Source organism: Emys orbicularis, chromosome 3, assembly GCF_028017835.1.
Source record: "Emys orbicularis isolate rEmyOrb1 chromosome 3, rEmyOrb1.hap1, whole genome shotgun sequence".
Classification (NCBI taxonomy): domain Eukaryota; kingdom Metazoa; phylum Chordata; order Testudines; family Emydidae; genus Emys; species Emys orbicularis.
In genome coordinates, this window is record NC_088685.1 from 6,721,092 (window position 1) to 6,748,382 (window position 27,291).

Genomic DNA, 27,291 nt, shown 5'->3' on the forward strand with positions numbered 1-27,291 from the left:
CCATTGAAATGAGTGTTGACAAAGCACTTTGGGATTCTTGGTGCCAGGTACTTACAAGGCTCCCATCACCATAGCCTCTGGGCAGAAGGGCTGAGATTCACGTCATTAAAAACCTCTTCTCTTCATAGGTATTTCCCAAAAAACTCGTAGCCTTTTCCACTTGGATCGATAGGACCCGGTGGGCCCGGAACACATGGGCCATGTCGGCCATCTTTATCCTCACCATGGCCGACATCGTGGATATGGTGAGAACCTTCCTGCCTCCCCCCTGCCACCGTTTTCCCTGCCACCTCACACCAGCACATGAGGTCGCTCCATTGGATGCCTCAGAGGAAGAGTCTATCGACATCCAAAATCAAATGCATGAGTACAAAATGGGGAATATCTGGCGAGGGGGCCATACGGTTGAAATGGATCCGGGGTTATAGTTAGTCACAAATTGAATCTGAGTCAACAACGTGATGCAGTTGTGAAAAAGGCTAATATCATTTGGGGTGTATTAACAGGAATGTTGTCTGTAAGACACGGGAGGTAATTGTTCCACTGTACTCGGCACTGGTGAAGCCTCATCTGGGGCACTGTGTCGCTTTAAGAAAGATGTGGATAAACTGGAGAGAGTCCAGAGGAGAGCAACAAAGCTGATAGACGGTTTAGAACAATGGTTCTCAACCAGGGGTTCACGTACCCTGGGCGTATGCAGAGATCTTCCAGGGGGTACATCAGCTCATCTAGAGATTTGCCTAGTTTCACAATGGGCTACATAAAAAGCACTAACCAAGTCAGTACAAACTAAAATGTCATAAAGGCAGTGACTTGTTTTGTACACTGAACTGTATTTATATTCCAGTTGATTTATTTTATAATTATATGGTAAAAAGGAGAAAGTCAGCAATTTTGCAGTCATAGTGTGCTGTGACCCTTTTGTATTTTTATGTCTGATTTTGTAAGCAAGCTGTTTTTAACTGAGGTGAAACTTGGGGGTACACAAGACAAATCAGACTCCTGAAAGGGGGACAGTAGTCTGGAAAGGTTGAGAGCCAGTGCTTTAGAAAACCTGATCTATGAAGAAAGGTTAAAAAAACTGGGCATATTTTAAGAAAAAAAGACTAAGGGGGACCTGATAACAGTCTTCAGCTGTTAAGGGCTGTTATAAAGAGGAGGTGATCAGTTGTTCTCCATGGCCACTGGAGGTAGGACAGGAAGGAATGGACTTAATCTGCAGCAAAGGAGATTTAGGTTAGATATTAAGAAAACCTTTCTCACTAACGCCAGTTAAGCTCTGGAACAGGCTTCCAATGGAGATGTGGAATCCTCATCATTGTAGGTTTTAAGACCAGATTGGAAAACCCCTGTCAGGGATGGTCCAGGTTTACTTGGTCCTTCCTCAGCGCAGGGGGCTGGACTAGATGACCTGTTGAGGTCCCTTCCAGCCTGAGAGGCCCATTAGCTCTGCTGGGTCCTACGCAGCCCTGGTGTCTCTCCATGGATCAGGGTTGTGTGATGCCAGGGCTGGGTTTGGACCACGGTGCCTATTTATAAACCTCTCGGTGTGGATGGCTGACCCCATCCTGCCTATACGGCTGCTGTCTCTGTCCCATGCAGGCAGGGAGCTCGAAATGCCATTACTCAGTTTATATGTCCGTTCTGACCTTCCCGTTTTGGGTGTGCCAATAATTGTTCAGAGCACCATGCCCTGCTGGTCATTAAATGAAAACAGCAAAGATCGACGGCAGCCAGATATTGTTAGCAGCATTATTAATGGGCGAATCCCTAGGACCTGACGCCAACAGCCCTTCCGCAGCGGTGTGACTGAGGGACCCCCGATTTAACGGCCGTGAGGACAATCAGACCCAGTGTTTGCATTTACACCAGCTGAAGTGATCCTAATTGGAAGGGGGGGCAGCCAGGGGGGGCAGCCAGGGAGAGGACAGGTCCCAGCATGCAATGCTCTGCCTTCCTCCTAAGAGCCCGGCATCACCTCGTGATAGGGTGTCTCAGCGGCTGCATGGTCAAGGGCAGGGCAGCCCAGACACCTACATTTGACAGAGACCAGGTGCAGCCCGGGGTTCCTGGCAGGTTGCCACGAGGGGCAGAGCGTGGGTACCTCTGGCACAACCACATCATGCTTTACAGCAGCAAGCTCAGCCATCCTAAAGGGAGGAAACAGGACTTTCCAAGGGCTACAGATTCTTCATAAGGGCCCAACTTCCCATCTAGACACAATCTTCGGTTCCTCCTTCCTGACCCCATCCCACTGCCCTGCAGCTGCCTATCAGCTCATGCCCTGAAGCATGAGGTTTGATCCTCCTCCAGCCATTGCCTTATCTTGCCAGGGTCCATAGATGATCAATGGTGATAAGGGTACCCAGATGTGTGCAGGGGTGACGGCGGGTGGGTTTCTGCCTGGGGGAAGACTCTGTAGCGTTTGGCTGGGTTTCCTATAGCACCTGGCCATCTGTGCGGCACAGACAGGCCCTGTTGTGTTTGGGCACGATTATTGAATTAAACATGGTAACCAGCAGTGGAGCCTTTCACCCCTGAGTCGCTGGTTCAAAGCGAGCCCAGGTCAGTGAAAACCACAAGCGCTTACCCTCAGAGAGCTGTTTGAAAACCTGGAAAGGTGGGAGTCCAGTTCACGGTGGCCCTGGTAGCCACATCACAAGGAAAGCCACCTCATCCGGAACTAACGTGCTGACAAGGACTGCACGGGCCATGCAGCTCAGCTCCCCTCTCCGACCTCTCCAGCCCAGGGTCTGAGGCAAGGCGGAGTGGGCCGCTGGCGCTGCTGCTATCCCTATCCCATGCAGGCAGGGAGCGCTAAACGCCATTACTCAGTTTATACTCAGGGCACTGACTTTGAGGTAGGGTGACCAGATGTCCCGATTTTATAGGGACAGTCCTGATTTTTGGGTCTTTTTCTTATATAGGCTCCTATTACCCCCCACCCCCCGTCCCGATTTTTCACCATGGTTGTCTGGTCACCCTACTTTGAGGAGGGCTGGGACTTCAGGCTTGGGCCATTTTAAAAGGAGAGAGAGAGAGATTTCTGAAGGCTAAATAAGAGCCTCTCCTTATCGCTGCTCCGATCCAGTGTGGCCATCGGTAGGTAACAATCTGTAACCCCTCACCCATCTCTCTGCCGCCCCCCACAGCTCAGCTGCCTGCAGTTCTACTCCAGCACCAGCAACACCACCGCAGGGACCCTGCTGGCAGGGGGCTGCGTGGAGGACCCCAAGTATTACAGCTTCATTGCCGTGCTGGCCCTCATCGCCACCATCATGCTGGTGCAGGTCAGCCACATGGTCAAGCTCACCCTGATGGTCATGATCACCGGGGCAGTGGGCGTGGTCAACATCTATGCCTGGCAGCAGATCTTCGACGAGTACGATAAGGAACGCTTCAAGGAGAACGTGTAAGGGCACTGGGCGTGGCGGAGAGGGCATAGAGGGACCGGCCAGCGGTCCAGGAGCAATGTAGGACTGGTCCCTATTACGGTCCTGGTTTGGTCCAGTTTCAGACCTTCCACCCCTGGGGTGGGGAGACGTTTCCTCCCACGGCCGTGGCTGCTTAATTGCTTTAGTGGGGGGGGGAGTGGCTGCAGTCCTTGGGTGCTCCCAGCTGGTCTGAAGGCAGCTGTTCTCAGCTGATGGCCGACCGGGACAAGAACTTTCATCAAGCGGTTGTTTGGGTTGTCCCTGTCAGGCCTCTCATGGAGCTGCCCCTGCATCCTTCCAGCAGAGGCTAGCGGGAGGAGGGAAAGCCCCCTGATGGTCTTCAAAGCCCTCATGCAGTCGCTGGGTGCCGGCCTTGGCGTAGGGATGTGCTGGTTGCCATGGAATGGGAGGGAACCCAGCCATGGTGGGACGAACATGGCTCACTCGTCTCTCCCTCGGCAGGTCCGCCCTGGTCCCCTCCAAGTACTCCATGACAGTGATGGTCTTCATCATGATGCTCAGCTTCTACTACTTCTCTCGCCACGTGAGTGATCTGTCCGGCTCCCCTTCCTTTGCCGTCTTCACCCTCCTGCGATCCCTGGAGTTCTCCTGGCACGGCCACCAACAGGGCATTGGGACACATGGCCACCTTCCCCCCCACTGCCCCGCTGGAGGGCGTTTTCACCCTGTCCCGTGCAGAGCCCCCCTCTCTCTTACTTCTGGAGCTCTCCTGCACGCGTCCCTCCCCTCCCAAGTCGCTTGCGCCTCTGCCTCTCTCTCTTCCATCTCTGCCCTCCCTTCTCCTTTGGGGTTCCTCTGGGTTCCTTTGCTCACTTGTTCCTAGCCCTTCTCTAGCTCCCTGCAACCCAGCACTGAGCTGGAAGGGTTTGGATCGGTTTCCCTCCCCTACCTCCTTATTCCCCCCTGTATCTGCATTTCCCTCTCCCCCGTCCCTTTGTTCTCTCTCTCTCTTTCTCTCCCAGTGCCCTGCCCTCTTGCTGGAGCTGTGAGTGGCCCAAAGATCCATCAGGAGCCACATCCATCTGTTTTGTGCCTAGCTGCCGGAGGCGATCTCTGGATGGCTCTCGGATGGCGTAGGATTCTCGGAAAGGGCTGCCTTCGCACAGCAGCCGGGAAGCCCATAGCCTGCTGACCTGGAAGGCTCCCACCTGTGGGTGTTGGAGTGACTGCATCACTGCAGCGAATAGCTTGGTGCAGGGGAGACGGGGGCGGGGCAGCGAGAGGCAGTGGGGTTGAGTGGTTAGAGCAGAGAACTGGGTGGCGGGATTCTTGCATTCCGTTCCTGGCTCTGCCACAGACATGCCCGCAGTACCGTAAGCGAGTCCTGCCCCAGCCCGGCACCTCAGTGAGCCCATGGGGAGGTCGCTGTGTCCGAAGCGCTGCGAGGCCCTGCCTGACTCTGCGGCACTTGCCCCGCCTGCAGGTGGAGAAGCTGGCCAGGACGTTGTTCCTGTGGAAGATCGATGTCCATGACCAGAAGGAGCGGGTGTACGAGATGAGGCGCTGGAACGAGGCTCTGGTCACCAATATGCTGCCGGAGCACGTGGCCCGGCATTTCCTGGGCTCTAAGAAACGGGACGAGGTGAGAACGGGCGAGCCAGACACTGTGACGTGGGGAGAGCTGAGGTTTCCAGTCTCCTTCCGCTGGCCTCCCAGCCCAAGCCAGAGAATCCTAGAAATCAGAGATGGAAGGAAACCTCCCTAGGCCCGGCACTCAAAGACAGGGTTAGGTCATTCCCTGCACTGGGCTAGGGGAATGACTCCCACGCATTCGCTCTGAAACCAACAGTGTGGCCACAGTGCCCTGAGCAGCTGCCCGAGTACAGCCCCGGCCGAGAGCCTAGGCACGTACTCGGGCGGCTAGCTCGAGCCACCGTCACGGCCACCCTGCTGTTGTCAGCGCGCTAGCTCAAGCAGAGCTCGTGTGTGGACGCCCACCTGAGCTGGGCATCACACCTCCCAGCTGCAGTGCAGACGTACCACGACACTCAACCCCAACCCTGGGTTCTAAAGCCAGCCCTGCCACTGAGATCGTGGGGGCCCTCAGGCAAGTCCCTTAATCTCTCTGTGCCTCAGTTCTGTAAAATGAGGATGAGACTTGCCTACCTCCCGGGGAGCTGTGAGGATAAATCGATTAATGACTGCACACGAGGAGGGCCAGAGAAGCCCCTTAGAGTGTAGGATCATACGGGCAGATTGAGAGGAGCGGCTGGGGGTCTGTGCCCCAGTTTTAAAAAGCTGGGTGCCCTTCCTGGTGAAGTCAGCGCCACCCCATTTCCTACAGCTCTCTTCACCATGAGACCAAAACAGCCTCCCCCCCCAGGAGAAATGGGGGGGGGGGTCTCCCAAGGGCCAGAGCTGACACCCCTTGCGCTGGGTGGGGCGGATGCCATTTTCTGAGTCGCATCTAAGGGCAAAACTGAACTTCTCTTGGCCTCCGTGTGGCCAGTTGTAAAAAAAAGGGCACTGATGCCTTCCCCACAGGGGAGTTGTGAGGGGCCTGAGATCTGTATGTGACTGATGTTCCGGGGGCACCCAGACTGCCTCCGGGGGATCCCTTCACTAGCCCTTGTGCTCTGCCCAGCCAGCCCTGGGAGAGGGGCTCTGGCTTGCTGACCCATAGGTTAGATGGGGCGTGCCCACTGCTATTACTCAGCCCCACCCAATGGGAGTTGGGAGGAACTTGACCAGGGGGCGCATAGGTGAGTTTGGGGCTCAGTGGAGCCAGGGGAGCTCACAGGGTGACCAAGCTGGGAGGAGTTTTGTCAGGGGCTCTTTGGGACTGGCTACGCTGCAGTTAAACACCCATGGCTGGCCCATGTCAGCTGCTGTGGGCTCACGCTAAGGGGTTGCTTAATTGCAGGGGAGCTGTTCGGGCTCGGGCGGGAGCCTGCGCTCTGCGACCTCCCTCCCGCTTGTGGGGTCCCAGAGCCCAGGCCGCAGCCCGAGAGCTGACACGAGCCATCCGCAGGTGTTTAACTGCAGTGTGTCGCCATACCCTTAAATGTGCTAGAGCAGTGGGTCTCAAACGTTTGTACTGGTGCCCCCTTTCACACAGCAAGACTCTGAGTGCCACCCCCCCCTTACATATTAAAAACACTTTTTTATATATTTAACACCATTATAAGTGCTGGAGGCAAAGTGGGGTTTGGGGTGGAGGCTGACAGCTCGTGACCCCCCCCCATGTAATAACCTCACGACCCCCTGAAGGATCCCGACCCCCAGTTTGAGAACCCCTGTGCTAGAGTGACTGGGGCTGCGGGTTTAATAAGGAGCCAGGTAGCAGAAGCAGTTGCATTGTACAGAACTAGTGAGCCCAGTAGGCGGCTCGGGCTGCCCTGGAATAAGAAGCGGGTTGGCGCCGGGCATCGCTGGGTGTCCTCCCCCGGCTGGGTACAGCTAATATAGTGCAATCCACTAGAGTGCACTGCAGGCCTGAGTGACAGGTCTGCTTCCTGGTCCCACAGGAGCTGTACAGCCAGTCGTACGACGAAATCGGCGTCATGTTTGCCTCCCTCCCAAACTTTGCTGACTTCTACACGGAGGAGAGTATCAACAACGGCGGGATCGAGTGCCTGCGCTTCCTCAACGAGATCATCTCGGACTTCGACGCGGTGAGTCCAGCCCGGGCGCCAGCCTTCCCCCATGCCAGTCGGACGCTGGCCCCTAAGGGGAGCACTTGGGACGGTGTGGGCTGGCAGTGAAATGTAGGCCACCCCGCTGGCGTACAGAGATCCTTCCTGGCCAAGCTGAGCGACTGGCTCTCCCTGTGGGGGCGCCCCTCGCTGAGACTGCTATTGGCTGGCACTGGGTGCAGCTGTAAGCAGCCTTAGTTTTGGGCCGGCGCCTTCTAACCTCCCATTGCCAGCTGTCCAGATGTGCATTCCCTACTGCTGCCCAGCCCACCTGGAGCCAAGCTTCACGCCCTGGCGACTACAGATCCCAGCATGCAATGCTCCACCAGGTTCTGAGCAGCCTCCACTTGCTTCCAGAGAGAGCAGTGCATGCTGGGATGTGTGATATCCATGAGCTGCATGTCCAGATTCAAGGTGCGGGTAACTCTGCTCCCAGCGTAGAGCTTTTGGCCTCTCCAGAAGAAGCCTGCAGCCAGGGCATCAGTAGGTAAAATGAGCCTGTGATTCTGCTAACCAGCCACCAGGTGTCACTGTTGTTTTAAATACAGTAGAACCTGAGCATGCCAAACAGCTTGAGACGGGCGGCGGTTCGTAAGTCTGAAATGTTGGTAATGCTGAACAAAACGTGGTGGTTCTTTCACAAGTTTACAACTGACCATTGACTGAATACAGCTTTCAGACTTCACTGTGCCGAAGAAAAATGCTGCTTTTAACCATCTTCATTTAAATGAAACAAGCACAGAAACCGTTTCCTTACCTTGCCAAAGCTTTTTTTTTTAGTAGTTTATGTTTAACACGGTACTGTACTGTAGTTGCTTTTTGTTTGTTTGTCTCTGCTGCTGCCTGACTGCATACTTCTGGTTCCAAATGAGGTGTGTGGTTGACTGGTCCGTTCGTAACTCTGAGGTTCAACTGTAACTACAACTGATACTGGCCTGACACAAATCCCTGTAACCTCACCACTCATCAGCCTTTGAACTGTTTTTCCAGCCACCTCCTGTGTTTATGGCTTTGTCTCCTGTATCTCACAGCTCCTGGACGATCCCCAGTTCCGAAGCATCACCAAGATTAAAACTATTGGAAGCACCTACATGGCTGCTTCTGGAGTGACCCCCGATGTCAATACCAATGGCTACAACACCACCATAAAGGTACAGGAACAGTGGAGAGGGAAGTGAATTGGGCTGTCTGAGAACTCAGGCTTGACGGGGAAGGATGGAGCAAGGGGAATGGGACAGGCTGATCACTGCCTCCTGGGGTGTGGGAGGGTCTCTTTACCTCCCTCAACCTCTGCCCTTTGCTTTGCACTGCCCTTGCAGAAAGAGGAGCTCTCAGAGAAGGAGCGTTGGCAGCACTTAGCTGATTTGGCCGACTTTGCCTTAGCCATGAAAGTGACCCTGATGAACATTAACTACCAGTCCTTCAACAACTTCATGCTCCGAATAGGCAAGTGCTGCTTCGTGGGAATGACGGGACTCTGCTGACTGAATGGGAGTATCCACACCCCAGCACTCTGAGACCCAACCAGTCCAGCAAGCAGAGATGGGCTTCAACTCCGATCCCTGCATGCAGGGCACTGGGCTGTCACTGAAACGTCTGTGTCTTGTTTTCTTTCATTTGTGCAGTCCTTTAGGGCAAGCCCTTTAGTTTATCCCGTTACTCCTCCTGCCCCTTTCCAGGTCAGCAGAGACATGGCAGAGCAGCTCTCAAGAGGTGGGAGGGATAGCTCAGTGGTTTGAGCATTGGCCTGCTAAACCCAGGGTTGTGAGTTCAATCCTTGAGGGGGCCACTTAGGGATCAGGGGCAAAATCAGTACTTGGTCCTGCTAGTGAAGGCAGGGGGCTGGCCTGGCCTCGCCTCACCTCAATGACCTTCCAGGGTCCCTTCCAGTTCTATGAGATTGGTATATCTGCATATATCAAGAGGATTCTTTATTGTGGCTGCTGGCCATAGACAGACGCTGTGGTTCTCCCTCGCTCCCAGACTGGCTTGCGTCAGCACACAGCTTCTCCTTAAGTCCTGACCTGGACTATGCAGCCAGACTGGATTGCTGAGCCCTCAGTGCAGCAGTGCTAGCCTGTGATTAGAGTGGGGATCTGGGAGCCAAAGACGCTCGCATTTTAATCCCAGCCCTGAGAGTGACTTGCTGTGAGGCTGTGAACACGTTGCTGCCCCTTTCAGAGCCTCAGTTTCCCCATATGGAGCTGATAATACTTCGCTATAGCTCAGGAGTGGGATAAGGATGAATTGTTTGTACAGAGCTGTGAAGCGCTAAGTGGTAGCATTCATAGCAGTATGAAATGGCAGAGCCTTGTTAATGGGCCCAGCCCCCTATAGGGTAGGGTGTAGGCCCCCCAGAGCATGTCTCAAATGGCATCCACTAGTCCCAGGAACAGACAGCGTCCCACAGATCAGCCATCAACATGTTTCTCTGTGGCCTGAGTGAAGCACAGGGTACGAGAACCCCAAACCCCGATTGGCTGCTGAAACATTTACAGAGCTGATCCCAGCCCCGTAGAACCACCACATGTCAGTTATTAATGAGACTTAATATATTTATTTTAAAGCAACCACTTAGCTAGAAGGGGAGAGCAGGGATTAATGAAGACGCAGCCATCAGCGCTGGGCTGGTTACCGCCAGGAATCTCACCATTAGCATGGCAGGAGCACTGGGAGAGTTGCTAGCCCCAGCCCTCTGGCGCTAGTGCTGGGTGCTTGGAGCTGAAAGGAAGGGAGCCAGCAGCAGCAGGGGATGGGGAGCAGATAGGGGCCAGAGAAAGGATCGTCACAGCAGACCTCCCGCTGGAGGCCGGCACGCTACTTGCCACTTCAGCCAAACGCTGCTTTTTAGAAAAACTTCTAGGGTGCTGTGCACCTGCCCTATGTATTGTGGATGATGCTGGGGTGCTGCCTCCGGCCCGTGTGGGTGCCCTGTATGTTTGTGTATTTGTGCTCCTCCACACCCAGGGCAAGGGCTCCCTCCCCACTTCAGTACCCAGGTAGTAAAGTCAGGTTGTCCTTGTGCCCGATTTGCAGGCATGAATAAAGGGGCAGTGCTGGCAGGAGTGATCGGCGCCCGCAAACCACACTACGACATTTGGGGGAACACGGTGAACGTGGCCAGCAGGATGGAGTCAACGGGCGTGATGGGGAACATCCAGGTGGGTGAGCACATCCCCCTCAGAAACGCCAGGCCCGACCCGTTTCAACGGAGATGGAAGTTGTGAACTAGTAAAATAGGAGGGTGGAATGTAAATGCCCAAGTAACCATAACCGTAGCACTGATAGACACTGAGAAAGGGACAGCACGTGCAGTTTGACAGGCAGGGTGGTGTGACGTATCAGAGCAAGAGTGAGTGCAGGTAGCACTGGAGCTCACTGATAGAGCCAGGTTTGGAGAATGAGGTCGCCTGACTAATGGAGGCTGTTCCAGGCCTAGAGAAGCAAGCTGCGAGTGTTGGGAGGGTGCAGAGACTGGGCAGAGTGAAAGGCATGGCGGCGTGGAGGAGCACAGAGGGAGACACAAAAGCAGATGTAGAGATACCAAGCGTAATGGTTGACACAGAGTGGGAGAGAGGGGCTCTAGAACTGTTGCTGGGTCAGCTATACCATGAAGTCACTGAACCTCTCAGCTGGCTCTCTACAGCAAAGTACCAGCTGGTCCGTGAATGAAAGGGGCGGTGTAAATGCTTCATGCCCAGGGGTAGAGCCTGCAAGCTGAGGGCGAGGCGTTATAGTGGGAAGAAGCAAGTGAAGGGATGTGACAGCCCTTAGCAAGGGCACTGCCCAGTAAAAGCAGCCGCGCGGTCACGTCTGCCTTGGCACCCCATCGCCCTGTGTCTGCTCATCTGTGCAGGTGGTGGAGGAGACCCATCTCGTCCTGAAGGAGTACGGCTTCCGCTTTATGCGCCGGGGGGCCATCTACGTCAAAGGCAAAGGGGAGTTGCTGACCTTCTTCCTGAAGGGCCGGGAGAAGCAGGGCTCTTTCGTCAATGGCTCCTCAGTGACTCTTCCACACCAGGTGGTCGACAGCTCATGATGGAGCTGGGCTCCATGCTCCCACTAGCAAATGAAGTCCAGTGCCTCCCACTGGCGAGAGACAAGCAGCTTTGAGTGCCCAGCGCTCTAGAAACAAGACTGATAGTAACATCTTTCAACCCAATGTCTAGATTTAAGAGAAACCACCCCCTGGCCTGCTCCTTTTTTCCTGGAGGTTTATCTTAGAGGGGTCTGCTTGACTTCAGCTCCCCATCTGCAGCTTAGCAGAAGGGAGATAGGGGAGGGACTGATCCGATCCCCCTACAGCTCTCACACACGCACCCTCGTGCTGATGTGGGTCTGGCTGGTGGGAAGGCATAAGCCTCACACAGCATTTCAGGAGCGCTCCCAATTGCAGTAGGCTCCTGTGTACCCTGTTAGTGTAATCGAGAGAGGCAGGTGGCATGAATTTAATTTAGTGCCACAGACCCAGCCTCCACTTAGTGTTTGTTGCTAAGAGATAAAAACTCAGGGTGGGTGGTCAGAGGAAAAATCTCTGGTGTGTGCCAGGAGAGTTAAAACAGGAGCACTTGGGTTTTCTGTTAGTTCACACAATGCTCATCCTTGCCCTATGCCACCGTAGCTAGGAGATCAGAGAGAGTGCAATATTTCCTTTGACTTGGAGGTGAAGAAATAAAAACCAATGTTGTGTATTTCAAATATATAAATATATATATAAAAAGATACAGATTGACATTTATATTTTTAATTGTGTCTGTTAGACTATTTGCGGATTTCTCTTTCCGATACTGCCTTGCACTCCGCTCTCTGCTGTTGTCACCTTTGCTGTCGCTTTAAGGAAGAGATGGACAGGTATTGGCAAAGAACAAGACTGTTTTATTAAAGCCTTCATCCAATATTCTGTTTGAAAACAAACGCAGTGTAATTATTTCTCTAGTTTCTTGAATAGAACAAGTTGAATTTAAAAGACAGTGATTCCGTGTCCAGTTTGTCCTGAACACTTCCATGCCCTGGCCTAGGCTGCTGGATGTTCAAGTGCCTCATGGCCTCACCCCATGAGAGGCTCTGCGCAAACACAGCATGGAAAGGAAAACAAGTCTCTGCATGAATTTCCTGTAGTGTAAATACATTCTCTGAGCTGTGAAGGGTAATACAAGTACTTAGCATGTGTATAATGCCTTTTCAGCTGGAGGTCAGCAAGCACCTCACAGTGGTGAGTATCATTAGCCCCTTTCCAGATGTGGAAACTAAGGGAAAGAGGCCCAATTTTTAAAGGTATTCAGGGGCCTAAAGATGTGGGTTGGTGTCCAGGGGGCTTTTCAAGAGTGCGTAAGGGCTTGTCTACGTGTAAAATGCTGCAGCAGCACAGCTGACTTTCTCCTGCCCGCATAAGTAATGCATCTCCCTGAGAAGAGGTAGCTAGCTCAATGGAAGAATGAGTCCGTTGACCTAGCATTGGCTACGTGGAGGCTTTTAGTCCAGCTTCACTACACTGTTCAGGGGTGTGGATTTTTTACATGAGACTCCAATGTGGGTAACTGGACCTAATTTTCTAGTGTAGACCAGGTGTAAGTGACTTGCCCCAGGCTTACTTAGCTGGAAATAAAATCCAAAAGGGCTTGACTCCCAGCAATCTTCTTCATCCACTGGACCAGAGCCCTGGTGGGTTTCACTGTCATGAACATCACCCAGTCCCAAATTCAGTGGTGGTGTAAATGAAGTGGGAGTTGGTCATACTCTGCCTAGACGCAGAAAAGGAGCGTAGCTTGTACAGCTTGCCTGCTCTTGGGAGCGTGGGAAACAAGTGAAATGTACACCCATTTGGCATGTCACCCTACTATAGGTGGGTGCAGCTGTGCTGAGCTCGGGGGAGGGATGACCATTTACACCAGGTCTGAATTTGTGCTTAAGAATGTCAAGACGGATGCAGCCACAATTAAAGTGTGGGTCTCATGCAACGCTGCCTTAACAGTTGTGCAAAGTGGGTGTATACATCACCAGACCAGAGGGGGGAGGGGGACAGTTTACGTGTTAAAGCACATGCCTAGGAGTTGAGAAACCTGGGTTCAAGTCCCTGTTCTGTCTCAGACTCCCCCTGTGACTTTGTGCACATCACTTAGACGATCTGGGCCTAAGGTATTTAGGTTCCTAACTCCCATTGACTTCAATGATCTGGGCCTTAGTCTTGCTAGGTCTCCCTCCCCCAGCCCCAAAATAGGGATATAGCACTGGCCAATCTCAAAGGGTGGGGTGGGGTTGTGAGGTGCTTATGTAATGAGGAACTATGCAGTGCCTAAAATGGGGTTACATATACTTTGCACAGGTGTAAAGAGGTAGAGCAGGGCCCCAGCCCTCAGATCACTTCTCCAGGCTCCAGCCACTAGTTTTCCCATCTCCAAAAGGCCCAGCAAACTTTGCAGAGCTTTGGCTTTTTCCCTGTCCGCTCTTTCTTCCCAAATCTAGCCTCCACCAGTTCACCCTTGGGAAGAAGGAAAGGTTTCCTCTGAGCCTGAGGTTCATACCCCAGACACAGGCAGTAGGATGGCTCACAAGGGCTGGGAAGAGCTGCTCAAGAACATTTGTTCCTGCACAGTTCCCACATTGCAGGCTGCAGTGGCCTTGGAGAGCCTTGGTCACATTGTCCTAGTCCCACCGCCTTGGTGGGCCCAGCAGCTTCTACAGCTATCTCCATTGAAAAGAGCCTGTAAAGCCGCTGGAAACAAGGAGGGACTAATGTAGCTCCCTCTCAAATGGGCTACTGTGAAGAAAGGGAAACAGGAATCAGCCACTACCAAGGAACATCTAGGGGGAAAACGAATAGAGTAGCATGATCCAGGGACTAAGGGGAGCAGAAGATGAGATGGCTGGGCAGTGGATACTGGGGAGAATGGCACCAGTGAGCAAGAACATATGGATAAGGGACAAGGAGGAGAAGGGGAACAGGCCCCACAGAAGCATGAGCAGGGGAGCGAGAGGAATAAAAGAATGGAGAGCAGTTAATATTTCCAAGCAAGGCAAAACACTCATTGCATTGGAGACTGTTAAATGAATTAGAGACATCACATGGCAAAGTAATCGCATTAGATGCCATAGGGATACGATGGCACCAGGAGTGTTCAGAAGGAAACGTTCCTTAGGTTTAGTCCCTCCCCCCTTGGAAAAGTTTGAGCCCCTGTGCTATGCAACTCAAACACACTCAGGAACAGACTGACTGCACAGGTCTCCCTCCGTGTCAGGGAAAAGGCCCTTGCTGCTGTCCGCTCGTCAGTACTAGCAACACTGCAAACAGCCTCTGCTACCCCTGTTGCCTATGGGTATGTCTACAGTGCAGAAGTGTAGACACTCAGGCTTGGGCTAGGACCCTGTGAAGTGGGAGGGTCCCAGAGCTTGGGCTGCCAACTTTCTATGCCGCAGTTAAACAGCCCCTTAGCCCAAGTCAGCAGGCACGGGCCAGCCCCAGGTGACTAACTGCAGTGTAGACATACCCAAAGAGACACCAGCAGCATTTTTATCATGCTAGTGGTCTGACCTCTATGTTCCATCTGTTGGCATGCAAGGGTCTGCTTGCTCTTCTCTGAGGGCTGTCTGAGATCCTGAAAGATCAGGCTGTCTGCACTTTCCTTTAAGTAACATCCCTAGCTTCCCTCTAATAGGTCAAAGAGCCCTGTAGATTAAGTGGGGGAGAAGGGTGCAATTTGACTGCTGGTTTTCCTGCCTCTGTTGCTACCTCAAGAACTGTGCTGACTGAGTCACAGAAAAATGCAAATGCAAGACAATAAATGGTTTGTTGTTTCTGTAGCATTACTCCCACCTCATGTATGGCTGCTCCTGGACTCCTCAGCCCATAGTACCTTTCATTACTTATACCATGAATATAAACACCAAGGAGAGAGCAAAATTATGTAGTGTCACACAAAGAAACAGGAAGGAATTAAGGCTATGGGGGCAAACTTGTTACCATTAACTTGTGGAAGGGTCTGTGTGAAGTGGGTGAAGCTTTGTTTGAGTCATTTACAATTAGACAAAACAGAAATCAGGCTCCAGGGAACACTCAAACTGGCTGAGGATGTTTGAGCAGTAGCCTAGAGGATCTCATATGCAGTTCTAATACTGACAGTTTCTGAAAACTAATTTCTCTGAAACAGAAGGTCAGTAAGTTCCTTTTCTGATGACTCTTGCCACAGGCAATATAACATTAGTAATTATCTGTGATCATTGTTAATGAACCAGGCTTCAGCAGGAACCCAGTCCCTCTATTCTCTGTAATTAATACATTACACATTCCAGTTTAATAATGGTTACTTCCAAGCTAGAGAAGGTTTTTGCGAAGTTAAAACTAAAAATCCTTTGGAAATAATGTTCATTTGTAGTATCTGTACAGGATCAGTGTAATCTGTGCCCAGAGACAAGGGGCTGCAGAGGGTCACAGGTGTAGATTTGAGGGCACCTCTTTCCTATAACATATGGTTAGGTGGACAGGCCATTTCATTCTCACAAGAGGAAGAGAAAGATCCCCCCCAACCTCTCTCTCGCCACAGATATGCTCCTGCATGATCTGCAGAAATAAAATGGTATTTGCTTGTGTCAAAACCACACACACAATCTGCACACCTGGTCAGAGGCAGAGGCCACTGTAGCAGCAGAGGGAGCAGTAGTGGCACGGCAACAGGCAAAGAAAGAAACTGCCTTTCACCATTCTAAAAGTGATGGAGGATGCTAGCTGTCACAAACAAAGACATTTTCAGACAGGGATCTAGTTAGAGGCTGTACATTATGCAACAGCAACCTGCAGGAATTTTCTGCAACAATCTGCTCAGTTCTTTCATAAATCTTCATGAGCATCCCCCCCAAAAATTAACTCTGAACATCAGGGGCATAGTCTTCCACTCAGAAATGATGCAGTTGTAATAAAATAAATCTCAGCCAATGTGCCATAGAACTTCAGGTTGCAATTTAAAGCAATGGTCAGGTTACATTTGGCCTCCTAAACTATTTTCAAGAGTTATAAGCAACTAGAACAAACCAAAATAACTAAAGCATTTCCCTGCAGCATTTCCAACTCAAACACTGCAGCACTGGGTTGGGGTTTTTTGCCTTCCTCTGCAGCGTGGGGCACAGGTCACTTGCTGGAGGATTCTCTGCACCTTCAAGTCTTTAAACCACAAGTTGAGGACTTCAATAGCTCAGACATAGGTCAGGGGTTTGTTACAGGAGTGGGTGGGTGAGATTCTGTGGCCTGCGTTGTGCAGGAGGTCAGACTAGATGATCATAATGGTCCCTTCTGACCTTAAAGTCTATGATTCTATGGTACATGAGAAGTGGGAAGAAAAATTGCCTAGTCAAATATCACTCATCAGACTTGAGAGAAATAATTGCCAACCGCCATAGTGAAAAGTAAATTAGATTTTTAAGATTATTGCAGTTTTAATCATGAGGCATATTTAGTAACAAGTGAAAAAGTGAAAGTGCCATTAATAATGAATTTGAAAAAGGAAGCCAAAAGTCTCATCTAAACCAGGACACAAAGAAAGAAGCTCAATATGGGAATGCAGGGAAAAGTCAGGTTTTCACGGCTATTGTCAGTTTTAATTTTTTTCTGAAGGTTTTTTTTTATTATTAATTATTATTATTATTAATGCATTGGTGATTTAATTACAGTTATATTAACACCAACGTGTGCACGCTTGATTTAAATTTAGTTGATGTTGGAAGTAACCAAATGTTATTACAGGATGGTGGTTCAGTATCCCCCTTGGAGGATCTTCAAGCTTCTCTACACAGTGGTTTAGTCCACACCAGAGGGGTGTAAATTCTAGTGCACACTAAAGTTTACTGTAGTGCGTACCAATGCACAGTGTAGTCAGGGCCATAGTCCACCTCACAGAGGGTAAGTGCTTGTCACAGAATCCACTACCACAGTTGGCACTAACTGCTAACAAAAGCCTGACCTATGCAGCAGGAACATTGCACCTGTACAGAGCCCTACGGAAGTCAGGGAGGCTGTCCTGCATGAATCCAGTTGCAGAATTGGAGACTTCGTTGATAATCTCAGCATGAGGCCTAGAACTAAACATGCCATTTGCAAAGCAACCTAGAGGACGCTTACACCTACTCTACACCAGCTGGAGGGATACAGGGAAGATTGCAGGCCCTGGGGCCGCTTCCCTGACAGCTTTCACTAGAGCTAAGTTTTGTTAGACTTTTGTAAAGTTTACCTGACAACTCTGAAAGTCTTTTTGGTTCTCCCATTCCAGTGGAGAGGGATTTCCTGTGTCCGTCTGCTGTAGTATTATGGAGCCATGGTAGCAACTATGTTAGTCTGTCAGCAACCCTTTAGCAACATGCCAGAGGAGAGGAGCTCTAGAAGGATATGCGGAGACCATGCATCTAAAGGCCGCTCAAGAAGACAGTGTTCTCAGTACTATGAACGGGTTTAGCTATTCCTCAGGCATTTTCCTGAAACTCTGCTGCAGTCCAGTCTAAAAAGCATTTACACAGCAGCAACCTCCCAGGGAGCTTTGCAGCGATCAGAAGGCACAGTAAGTGCATTTGATCTGGGGACAGGGCGTCGCCTGCTTACGCTGTTTGATCCAGACTTTCTGCTGCTCTTCTGAAGGAATTGAAGGCTGTGTGCAGAGCCGTGTGGCGGAACAAGTTTGAATGAACTGCTGTCTTCTCCACCAGAGAGTCAGAAACATCCCCTGCTTCAGAGAGAAACCAGCAAATCAGTGTAGCTGAAAGGAACTCAGCATTACCCCTAACATAAAAAACTCCTTGCTTCTGATTTCTCTCCTCCCCACCTCTGCACATGTTGGGAGTCCCATCTGGTTTCATCTGTTACCCTCCCTTCCCCCTCTGTTCCCCCTTCCTTACTCTCTCCACTCCCTGTCTCCCCTGACAAGCAGCTGCTCTGAGTGGGTGTCTCTCCCAGCACTGGAGAGGAAATGGCTCCAGGCCCACTTTTTCCTGGCATTGAGACAGCCTGGGTAGGGTTGCCACCTTTCTAATTGCTGGCAACTGGACACCTGAGGCCCCGCCCCTGCTCCGCCTCTTTCCCCCCCAAGGACCCGCCCATCACATGCTCCTCTCCCCATTGCTGGCAGGAGCCTGCCTGCAGGTAGAAGGCAGCCCCAGCTGAGCAGGATTTTTAATGACACGATACCTCCCCATGCCCCACGGTAACTGGACTTTGGTTCGGGTGCCATTTAGGTTGCCAGGTCCCCTTTTTGACCGGACTTTCCAGTCGGAAACCGGGCACCTGGCAACCCTAAATGGCACCCGGACACAGAAGCCAAAAATTGGACCGTCTGGGTAAAACCTAGATGGGTGGCAACCCTAGTGACGGCTCAGGGTTTGCAAATGTGAGGGAAGTGCCGGGGGAGCAGCTTATCTTTCAGACACCGGTGCCCAGAACTGTAGTATCTGAACTTGTTGAGCAAAGGCTACACGCAGGGGTAGGCAACCTATGGCACGTGTGCCAAAGGCGGCACACGAGCTGATTTTCAGTGGCACTCACACTGCCCGGGTCCTGGCCACCGGTCCGGGGGCTCTGCATTTTAATTTAATTTTAAATGAAGCTTCTTAAACATTTTAAAAGCCTTATTTACTTTACATACAACAATAGTTTAGTTCTATATTATAGACTTAGAGAAAGAGACCTCCTAAAAACGTTAAAATGTATTACTGGCACGCGAAACCTTAAATCAGAGTGACTAAATGAAGACTCGGCGCACCACATCTGAAAGGTTGCCGACCCCGGGCTGCAGCTTCATCCGCAGAGGGCTGAATGTGGGGGGAGAAGGGAAGAAACAGCTCCAGGAGCCTCAGACTCCTGCTTCCCCTCTACCGCTTACAGGACCAGAGGGAGACTGACGGTGGTGTTCCGCCTGCAGAGCTGGGCCTCAGTTCCACATCAGCTCTGCTGTTTGGCCAATGGGGCCTCCAGACAACCCGCAATTGGCTAAGATTAGCTCGAGTTGCTCCTCTCCCCAGAGCGCTATCTAGCCCGTCATTGGACCAGGTGCAGAGCAGAAGAGTCCGAGCCCCCCATTCAGCCGGCCCAGCTGCAGGGTCCTTCTGCAAGATAATTGCCAGGGTAATATTAAAGCGGCACAAAGCTTGCATTAACCCACTAACCCTCACTGCACCCACAGGAGGTAAGGGTTGCTGCAAAGCACAGATCGGGAGCAGGGGCCACAAACTGGCTGCTTTTTAACCATGAAGGCCTTTGGCTATTCCTTGTACGTAACCCTGCAGTACAGGGACATTCTGGGAAAGAATCCACAGAAAGCAGAATCGGAGTCAACAGGCTGCCAGACAGTGCAAACCACGTAACTGCTTTGGATCAACAGGAACGCCTTGATTTCTTAGCCCAACCCCTATCATTTATGGCAGCCCATCACAAACCGATGGGGAGACTGTACTATGACCCACACTATCATTTGACTATAAAACGTTTATATCATTGCAAATTTGGATAAGCGATGCTCCCTGCCTCAAAGGCTTTACAATATCAGGAGAGGGTGGCCTGCTGTCTGGTATTATCTCATGATTCCCCTGCATTCACCTGTCAGTCTGTTTTATCTATCTGTTTTCTCTGTCGTATATTTGGACTGTAAGCTCTTTGGGGGCAGGGACTGTCTCGGTGCTGTGCCTGTACAGCCCCTAGCACAACAGGGTCCTGGTCCAAAATTGATCCATCGATCGAACGTACCTACCTACCTACGTACCTACAAACAATCTATCTTATGGAGGAGGAAGGACAGATTTCCTGAAGAAGTGGGGGAGGACAGGCAGACCGTTCCCAGGCACAAAGCTTTCTGTCACTATAGTTCATATTATCCCTTTATGTTTCAGGAGAAAGCCATAACCACACTGCCTGGTGCCACCACCTGCTTTCTAGTAAACTGTACAGGCCAGTGCCTTCAAACCACACAGTATCAAATCTTATTCACAATGAAAGCTCTTCCTCCTTCCTCATCCAGAGAGAGACGTTTCCCAATCCCAAGGCTTTCATAAAAGTGTGGAGAGAAATCATGGGATAATCTTTGCTCCAATGGATTATAAATGGGATACTTGAGCAAATTGTAACTCTGGCGGAGAGTGCGCACACTTCTGAATTCATTATGAGCCCCTCTATCCTCCAAACTTTCCTGTTTCAGGGGACTGAGTTGTAACATGACAGGGGCCTCAACTGTTAGAATACAGGTTGATCTGGCCTGCGTGCTTGGCACAGAGTTTTATATATTCCTGTGGGGACCAGAGCAACATGTGGCAGATTCTCCGTCATGGGCAATTCATAAATCAAGACTGGATGTTTTTCTAAAAACATCTGCTTTAGTTCAAGCAGGAATTAATTCAGGGAAGTTCTCTGGCCTGTGTTACACAGGAGATCAGACTACATGACCAAAACAGTCCCTTCTGGCCTTATAATCTAGGACTATTAGCATTTTTCTGCTATTTGAATTTATTCAAGGTAACAAATTAACATGCATCTTTCTGAGATTATTTGTATGTCCACTCCTGCACATTCTCTCATTCCAGTCCTGGTTCCCCATACACCTCAGACCCAGCAACGCCCCTAACGATCCAGAACCATCTTACAACCTGGCTAAGACGGGAGCCGTAGCAAGTCTGTAAAATGTTTATAGCTTGAGGCCACAACCTCTTCGGAGCAAAGCTCCAGCTACATAGGAATCACGTGGCCTGCTTTTCCACAGGGCTCAAGAAATAAAATAAGCTGCTCATTTCTTTCTTGTCCTGAAGTTCAAATAGTGAACAATAATAATATGACCCCAAACAGACTATGAAAGCCCCAATGCAGATTGTTGTTTTGCTCTGATCTTGCTCCGGTCTTGCTCCCATACAAATGCTCTCTGACTGGACACAGATGTTCTTATTTTACCTTTACATGTAATAGTGGCCTCAGTTGGAAGACTACGGGTGAGATCGCCATAAACCAGCTTTGCTCTGAATGGAAAGGTCTTGCTTTCTGTTTCCACATCATAATTAAAGAACAATACATTATGCAACGAGTTTCTCTGCAAGGTTCCTTCGAGAAAGGCTGAATAATGGTCCTGTAGGGATGAAGACAAACAGAAGCACTAAACTATGAGAGGGACTCATTCAGAGAGTGGGGCTGGGATTTCTCCCATTTTGCTAAATCTTAAACACACTTAGGTCTGACAGATTTAAGGTTGGAAACATGTTGTACATACTGCAAACAAAAACCTTGCAGTAAAAACATCAGAGCTGGCACACATTTTTATTTCAAGTCAGGAAACCTGAAGTTTAGCCTACACAAAACATCTTAAATCTACCCCACCCTGTATCCTGACACATGGAACATCATCCCCATAACAGATGAAGATCGTGGCATTTGTATTCAGGAGACAGAGTGAACATGGCGGACTGTGATTTTAACTGACTGGTTAATAGCAGAGGGCATTTGCTGATAAAAAGATATGAAGATGTTGCAATACTGAGTATAGAGGGCAGGTGGGAGGAGGAGAGGAACATGTCTGTTCTGTGTACAAAAGGTAAGAGGGAAAATATTAGAGAATCGGGACAGTTGGGAGAAGGGGCTATGGAGAGATTAGTGCCCACCACGTAATGGGTGGATGCTTAGCTGGCAGAATATGAGACAGTACGCCGGAGATACATGGCTTGTACTGGAAATCTAGAAGAGGTACAAGTTTGAGTCTCTCAGGGATATAGATGGACTGTGTGTTGGATATGGGGTGGAACAGATTAAAAGTTATCTGTGGAATCTTAACTCCAAGTTTCCTGACTTGCACATGTTTATTTTTCTAAAGCCAATGAGTTTTGTTTTTGGTTTTTAAAAGAGGTGTATTTCCAAACTAAACTCCATGTTAATGAAGCTTTTTGCTTTGAGAATTACCTTATTCTAAAAACAAATGTATATATTTTAGTGACGCATGCTAACACATTTAAGACATATTTCCATCGCTCTTCAAGTGAGTTCATATTTCATGCTATAATTAGCAATGCAACACCTAAAACTGGAACCTTGAGTGCTCCTCTGTAGGACCTACGGCTTAACAGCTTCCTATGCAGATTCTGACACAAACAATTATCTGCACAATTTTTGTTGCATAAAAACACCATGCAAGCTCTGGTGCCCACAGGCTTTTAGGATATTTACAGCCTAACACAGTTTCTAAGATTTAAACAAAAGAGATTATTGTGTGTGTTTAACTCCCCACCACCACCATGCATACCTGGAATGCAATACTTGTTTAATATAGGTCTTCAAAGAGCTTAAATGTTAACTTATTAACCCTCTTAACACCCTGTCATGTTCTGCTTTTTACTGATGTGGAAACCTAAGTAGAACGGTTTAATGACCTACTTAAGTGCATACCCAGTGGCTCTGTCACAAGTGGAATTAGAACGCTCAGATCCTTGGTTCTCAAGCCACACAATCTTGCATCCTTCCCATCTCATATTTACTGTAACTTCACCCACTCCCCCAAATATATGTGGGTAGAGAACCCTCCCATATCATTTATCTCCCTTTTGGTACATACAAGGATCAAGATTAGATTAATGTGGTTGTTAGGGCCATCGGTACCTGTAACTGATCTGCCTGGTATTTCCTTCCAGCATAAGCATTCAGGTGATCAGACAACATAGCCAGGAAGCATTTGATGTCGGTCTGCAAGTACTTCTTGGCTATTTGCTCCAAGGGGATGAAGATGGGGACAGAGTGGTGACGAATCTGAACTGGTTGCTGTATGAGGAGGTCCAGGTAGTAGGAGTCCAGGTAGGTGCCTTCATAAGCAGTGCTGATGCAGAAACAGACTCCTTGTTTGGTCAATTTCCCACTAATCCCTTGGGTACAAAAAGGGATCTTTATTCAGCACCATTCTAGAACACTATTGTAAGAAAGCTTTGCTAAGGGGGCATGGACGGCTAACTGTGTTGTTCTACATATGGAACACACTACATACATTTAGTCATTAGACAGGGCTTCTAAAAGGATTAAGGATTTAGAAGAATTAAGAGGCATGAACCCTGGCATCATTTTTTATAACCCTCCCCTCAATCTTCTAGTGGGTTCAGGATTTTGTGACCAGTACTCTAGGTTCCCAACTACTTCCGCTAAGCTTCTGTGCTGGGTCCTGGTATGTTTCTGCTCACCTTCCACACAGGTGCATGCACTCTAGCCTGCTATGGAGCTTGGACTACTCCAAACCAGTCTCACCATCACGAGAAGCCCAAACTCAATGTTGACTTAAAGAACGCACAATTGAGTAGAGGAAGGCAGCATGCTCTGCCTGGCATAGCCAAGGTCCAAGACTCATTAAGCTGATACACGCAGTCGTCCAAAAAGGTTGGGAAACGCTCCCCTAATCAGCTCATCTGCATCGTGGCAAGATTGGTTTAATTACATTTCAATTAGAGAAACTGGAAATGGTGGTGAAAGTGATGCACATGAAAGAAGTAATTTGAACAGGCTCAGAGACATTAGAAACAGTACCCTGCCCTTAGGGAAGGCTCAGCCAATGAGAATTTGTTCTGAACACAGTGTGTTAACCCAGTATCCTGGACGACTCTAGTGGTGGATGGAGAATCCGAGGAAACAGACAAAGGGAATCAACCCTAGATGAATTAATCTCTTTCAAACTCCGTTATTTTTCCTAGCACCTCAACCCTCTTAATGACTTATTTAAGAGCACAATAGAAGAACTTTGAATAGAAAACCATCAGCTAGATATCAAGTTCATCTTTCAAAATGAGAACCCTATAAAACCAGTGGCTGGGATCAAGGACCCCTACCAGCCCCACACACAGGCACTAGTCAGAGCTTGCACAGCTCTCAGGGCTTTACCTGTCAGACGAAAGGCTTGCAGCATGGCCTTGACATTTTCCACTTTCCATTTTAGAAAAGCTTGCCCTCCAGTCTCCGCTGCTTGGACGGGCTCCACATTACTGCCGGTGGCTCCTTCCTGCCTGATGAGCTATAAAAGACAAGACATGAAAGAAAAACAGCTCAGAAGTCACTGAAACAGCAAGTATTCACTGGATGAAGGGTAGCCCAGGCTGCTGCTGGGGAGTTGCTCTGCTCAGAGCAGGGCAAGACAGATTGCTTGGAATACGGTTTTGTGACAGGAGAAGAAAAAAGTTCTAGGATAGGGGCACAACAGTTTCTTTGTAAGTAGCGGGGCATGGCAGTGCTGCACCTCCTCTGTGAACAGGACTTCAGTCTTGAGTTCTCAAGCCAGCACCATGAAGTTATTTAAAACAAAAAAAATGTGACGGGAAAGAACAGCAGCTAGTTGTATTAGAGAAATAATATAAATACGTCAATCACACAGTCTGGAAGGACAGAAGCCGGTCTGGGACCTTCTGCCACTTGTACGTGACAAGCACCTAATTCTTACCCCAACTTGCTGTAGGTTCACTTTGGTCTGGAGCTCATCTCTTTGGAGTCTCAGCTCCTGGATTCTGGCTCTCAGCCTGACCAAATTCTCCTGCTGCCGTTGAGTTTCTTCTTGCTTCAGTGCTAGTTTCCGTGCCTGAGCTTCTAGCTTTTCCAGATGGGATAGGACCCCTCCAGGAAAGGGACAAACAGATAAATCCAGTCTGCAATTATTTATTTATATTTAGCCTGGGTAGGATTTACAAATCTATAGATGTCAGTTATTTCAGCTGACACACTGAAATCAACAACAAAAAATGGTGGCACCAGCCCTGGGGATATGCAGGGAGTCCTCTGTAGCCCCACTGTCTCCACCCAGCTCCTTCACTCCCATGACAGCATGGCCTCAGGTCTGGTGACACCCAATCCCTGAAGGGACAAGGTGCAGTGAAGGCTGTGGTCCAAGCCCAGCGGAGCAGAGATCCCTGGCCAGGACTGCGATGAAGAGGTAAAGCCCCCAGCTGTTGGGGGAGGCCACCCCACTGCTGAATGGTTCCAACCCCGGACAGGAGCCATTCAGCAACAGAATGGCCTCCCTCATGGCTGGGGGCTCGTCCTCCTCCTTGTAGTCCTGGCCGGGGGCCTCTGTTCCACTGGGCCAGGACTGCAGCGTTCTTTGCGCCACGGTGTCTTGGATCTCTCAGCAGCCCCCCATCAGTGCTACCCTAGCCCTACTCCCCCACCTTAATTTCCAGCAAATGTTTAAAAAACAAAAGTGATACTAATTGATGATAAAAATTTTAAAAATAAAAATCTATATTAACTGTCAAAATTGGGGGAGGGGTTGGATTCTGCCAAGCCTATTTATATTATAGTAGCACCCAGACCATGCTAGGCACTGTACTGATACACGAAGAGAGACCCTAATCACTACATATTTACATGGGTTAGGGGAAAGAGAAATAACCTACAGTTAAGGGGCTTTTTGATCTTTATATATATATAATCATATATCTAGATCTAGATCTATGATTGAGTCCTAATTGTCCCTTGATGTAGCCATTGCTAGCTGGCTAATTTCTTGAGGCAATGTAGGCTAGTGCCGTGGTTTTCAAACTTTTTTTCTGGCGACTCAGTTCAAGAAAACTGTTGATGCCTGCGACCCAATGGAACTGGGGATGAGGGGTTTGAGGGTGGGAGGGGCTCAGGGCTGGGGCAGAGGGTTGAGGTGCGGGGGTGAGGGCTGCAGAGTGGGGCCAGGAATGAGGGGCTCTGGGCTGGGGGTGCAGGCTCTGGAGTGGGGCCAGGGATGAGGGGCTTGGGTTGCAGGAGGGGGCTCAGGGCTGGGGTGCAGGAGGGGGTCAAGGCTCTGGATGCAGGCTCTGGGGTGGGGCCAGGGATGAGGAGTTTGGGGTACAGGAAGGGGCTCAGGGCTGGGACAGGGGATTGGGGCCCGGGGTTACCTTGGCCAGCTCCCAGTCGGCAGTGCAGCAGGAGTGCTAAGGCAGACTTCCTGCCTTTCCTGGCACCGCAGCCGTGCTGCGCCCCGGAAGCGGCTAGCAGCATGTCTGGCTCCTAGGTGGAGGTGCACGCAAGCGGCTCCATACAGCTCTCACCCGCCGGATCTGCTGCTGGCTGCTTCTGGGGCGCAGCGCGGTGTCAGAACAGGTAGGAACTAGCCTGCCTTAGCCGGGCAGCACCGCCAACGGCCCAGTCGGCAGTGCTGACCAGAGCTGCCACGACTCAGTACTGGGTTGCGACCCACAACTTGAAAACCACTGGGCTAGTGGATAGTGCACTGAACTGGACCTCAGGAAACACAGGCTCCCAGATCTACTGGGTGACTTTGGGCAAGTCACTTTCACACCTGTCTCAGCTCTCCTACCTGTAAAATAGGAATAATGATCTTTACCTCCTTTGCAAAGTACTTGGAGATCTCCAGATGAAGAGTGCTACACAAGAGCTAGATTTTATTATTATGGCAGAAATGGATCTCAAGGAGTGATTTTGAATGAGGAGAGTATCACTTTCACCAAGCTGGAGAGCACTTTACACTTAAGACCCATAGTTTCTGCAGGTCATCGCTCCACATTAAAGGTGAAGGCAGCTGCCGTCTGTTCTCTAGCAACTTACCATCTCTCAGGTAAGCGGTCGCCTCTTCCATTGTCAACTTTAGTTCTTAGGCAATGGCAAGAGTGCTTGGTGTGGAATGAAGGATCTTCGTGGTAGGTACTTGCCCCATGGAATTACGCCACAAAGGCACTAGGGGTTTTGCCACCGCAAGCTTATTTGTGCTGAAAAGAAGATCACTCTTTTACACTCTAGGGTTATCTACTGAAAGAATTAGACAATACAATGATTCCAGCCCATGAAAATCCCTGCACCTGGGCTTTTCTGTGGCTGGGACCAAGGATGCCTCTCCCAGGGCATTGGGTATGGGTGCGGACTGTAAGGCACTAGCAGGAGCACAGAGACCATGTCTCCAAGTTGATTTCTGAAGGTGCACATGGTATAAAACAATGTTAATCTATTTTCATGAGGTGTCCCATTGACTCTTCCTGCTGCTCAGACAAGGAAGGGTTAGGGGGAGGCATATGCAGAGAAGCCACTTTCACAAACACCTGGTGCAGGAAAATGCCTCAGAGCAGCCTTCACTGGAGTGAGCTTGTTAAAGCAAGTGGGCGTTGGACCCTGGCGAAGATGAGGACACAGGACTCCTGGGTTCTGATCTCTGCCCTGGGGGACCCTGGTTCTATTCCTTGTTCAGGGAGGGGCTCTGGTGTTGGGGCGGGGGAACAGGACTCCTGGGTTGTGGTGG

At 50.1% G+C, this 27,291-nt stretch overlaps 2 protein-coding genes across 2 annotated transcripts in view; one reads left to right on the forward strand and one right to left on the reverse strand.

The window, feature by feature from the left end:
• The window catches only part of ADCY3 (adenylate cyclase 3), a 97,419-nt gene extending 86,290 nt beyond the window's left edge, over window positions 1–11,129 (forward strand). Inside the window, exons 13-21 of the mRNA XM_065401043.1 lie at window positions 129–245; window positions 3,153–3,412; window positions 3,897–3,978; window positions 4,879–5,037; window positions 6,923–7,069; window positions 8,122–8,241; window positions 8,410–8,536; window positions 10,127–10,251; window positions 10,947–11,129. Coding sequence (XP_065257115.1) covers window positions 129–245; window positions 3,153–3,412; window positions 3,897–3,978; window positions 4,879–5,037; window positions 6,923–7,069; window positions 8,122–8,241; window positions 8,410–8,536; window positions 10,127–10,251; window positions 10,947–11,129 — 1,320 coding nt within the window. The remainder of the gene's footprint in view (window positions 1–128; window positions 246–3,152; window positions 3,413–3,896; window positions 3,979–4,878; window positions 5,038–6,922; window positions 7,070–8,121; window positions 8,242–8,409; window positions 8,537–10,126; window positions 10,252–10,946) is intronic.
• A 6,536-nt stretch (window positions 11,130–17,665) lies between these two features.
• On the reverse strand, window positions 17,666–26,741 carry CENPO (centromere protein O). The gene is made up of 6 exons (XM_065401368.1): window positions 26,607–26,741; window positions 24,496–24,665; window positions 23,943–24,072; window positions 22,683–22,942; window positions 20,994–21,165; window positions 17,666–17,793 (listed from the first exon to the last, which is right to left on the reverse strand). Exons 1-6 carry the CDS (start codon window positions 26,635–26,637, stop codon window positions 17,666–17,668), a joined length of 891 nt encoding a protein of 296 aa, XP_065257440.1. The 5' UTR covers window positions 26,638–26,741.
• Window positions 26,742–27,291: the final 550 nt, after the last annotated feature.

Bases quoted from the DNA above. Each gene is read 5' to 3' on its own strand.
- CENPO (XM_065401368.1), bottom strand. From the start codon at position 26,637: ATGGAAGAGGCGACCGCTTACCTGAGAGATG. The intron at 21,166-22,682 runs GTACCGATGGCC...TCATCCCTACAG, and splicing joins ACCAGGCAGATCAGTTACAG to GACCATTATTCAGCCTTTCT. The intron at 17,794-20,993 runs GTAAAATAAGAA...TTCTCTCTGAAG, and splicing joins GGCCACTATTACATGTAAAG to CAGGGGATGTTTCTGACTCT.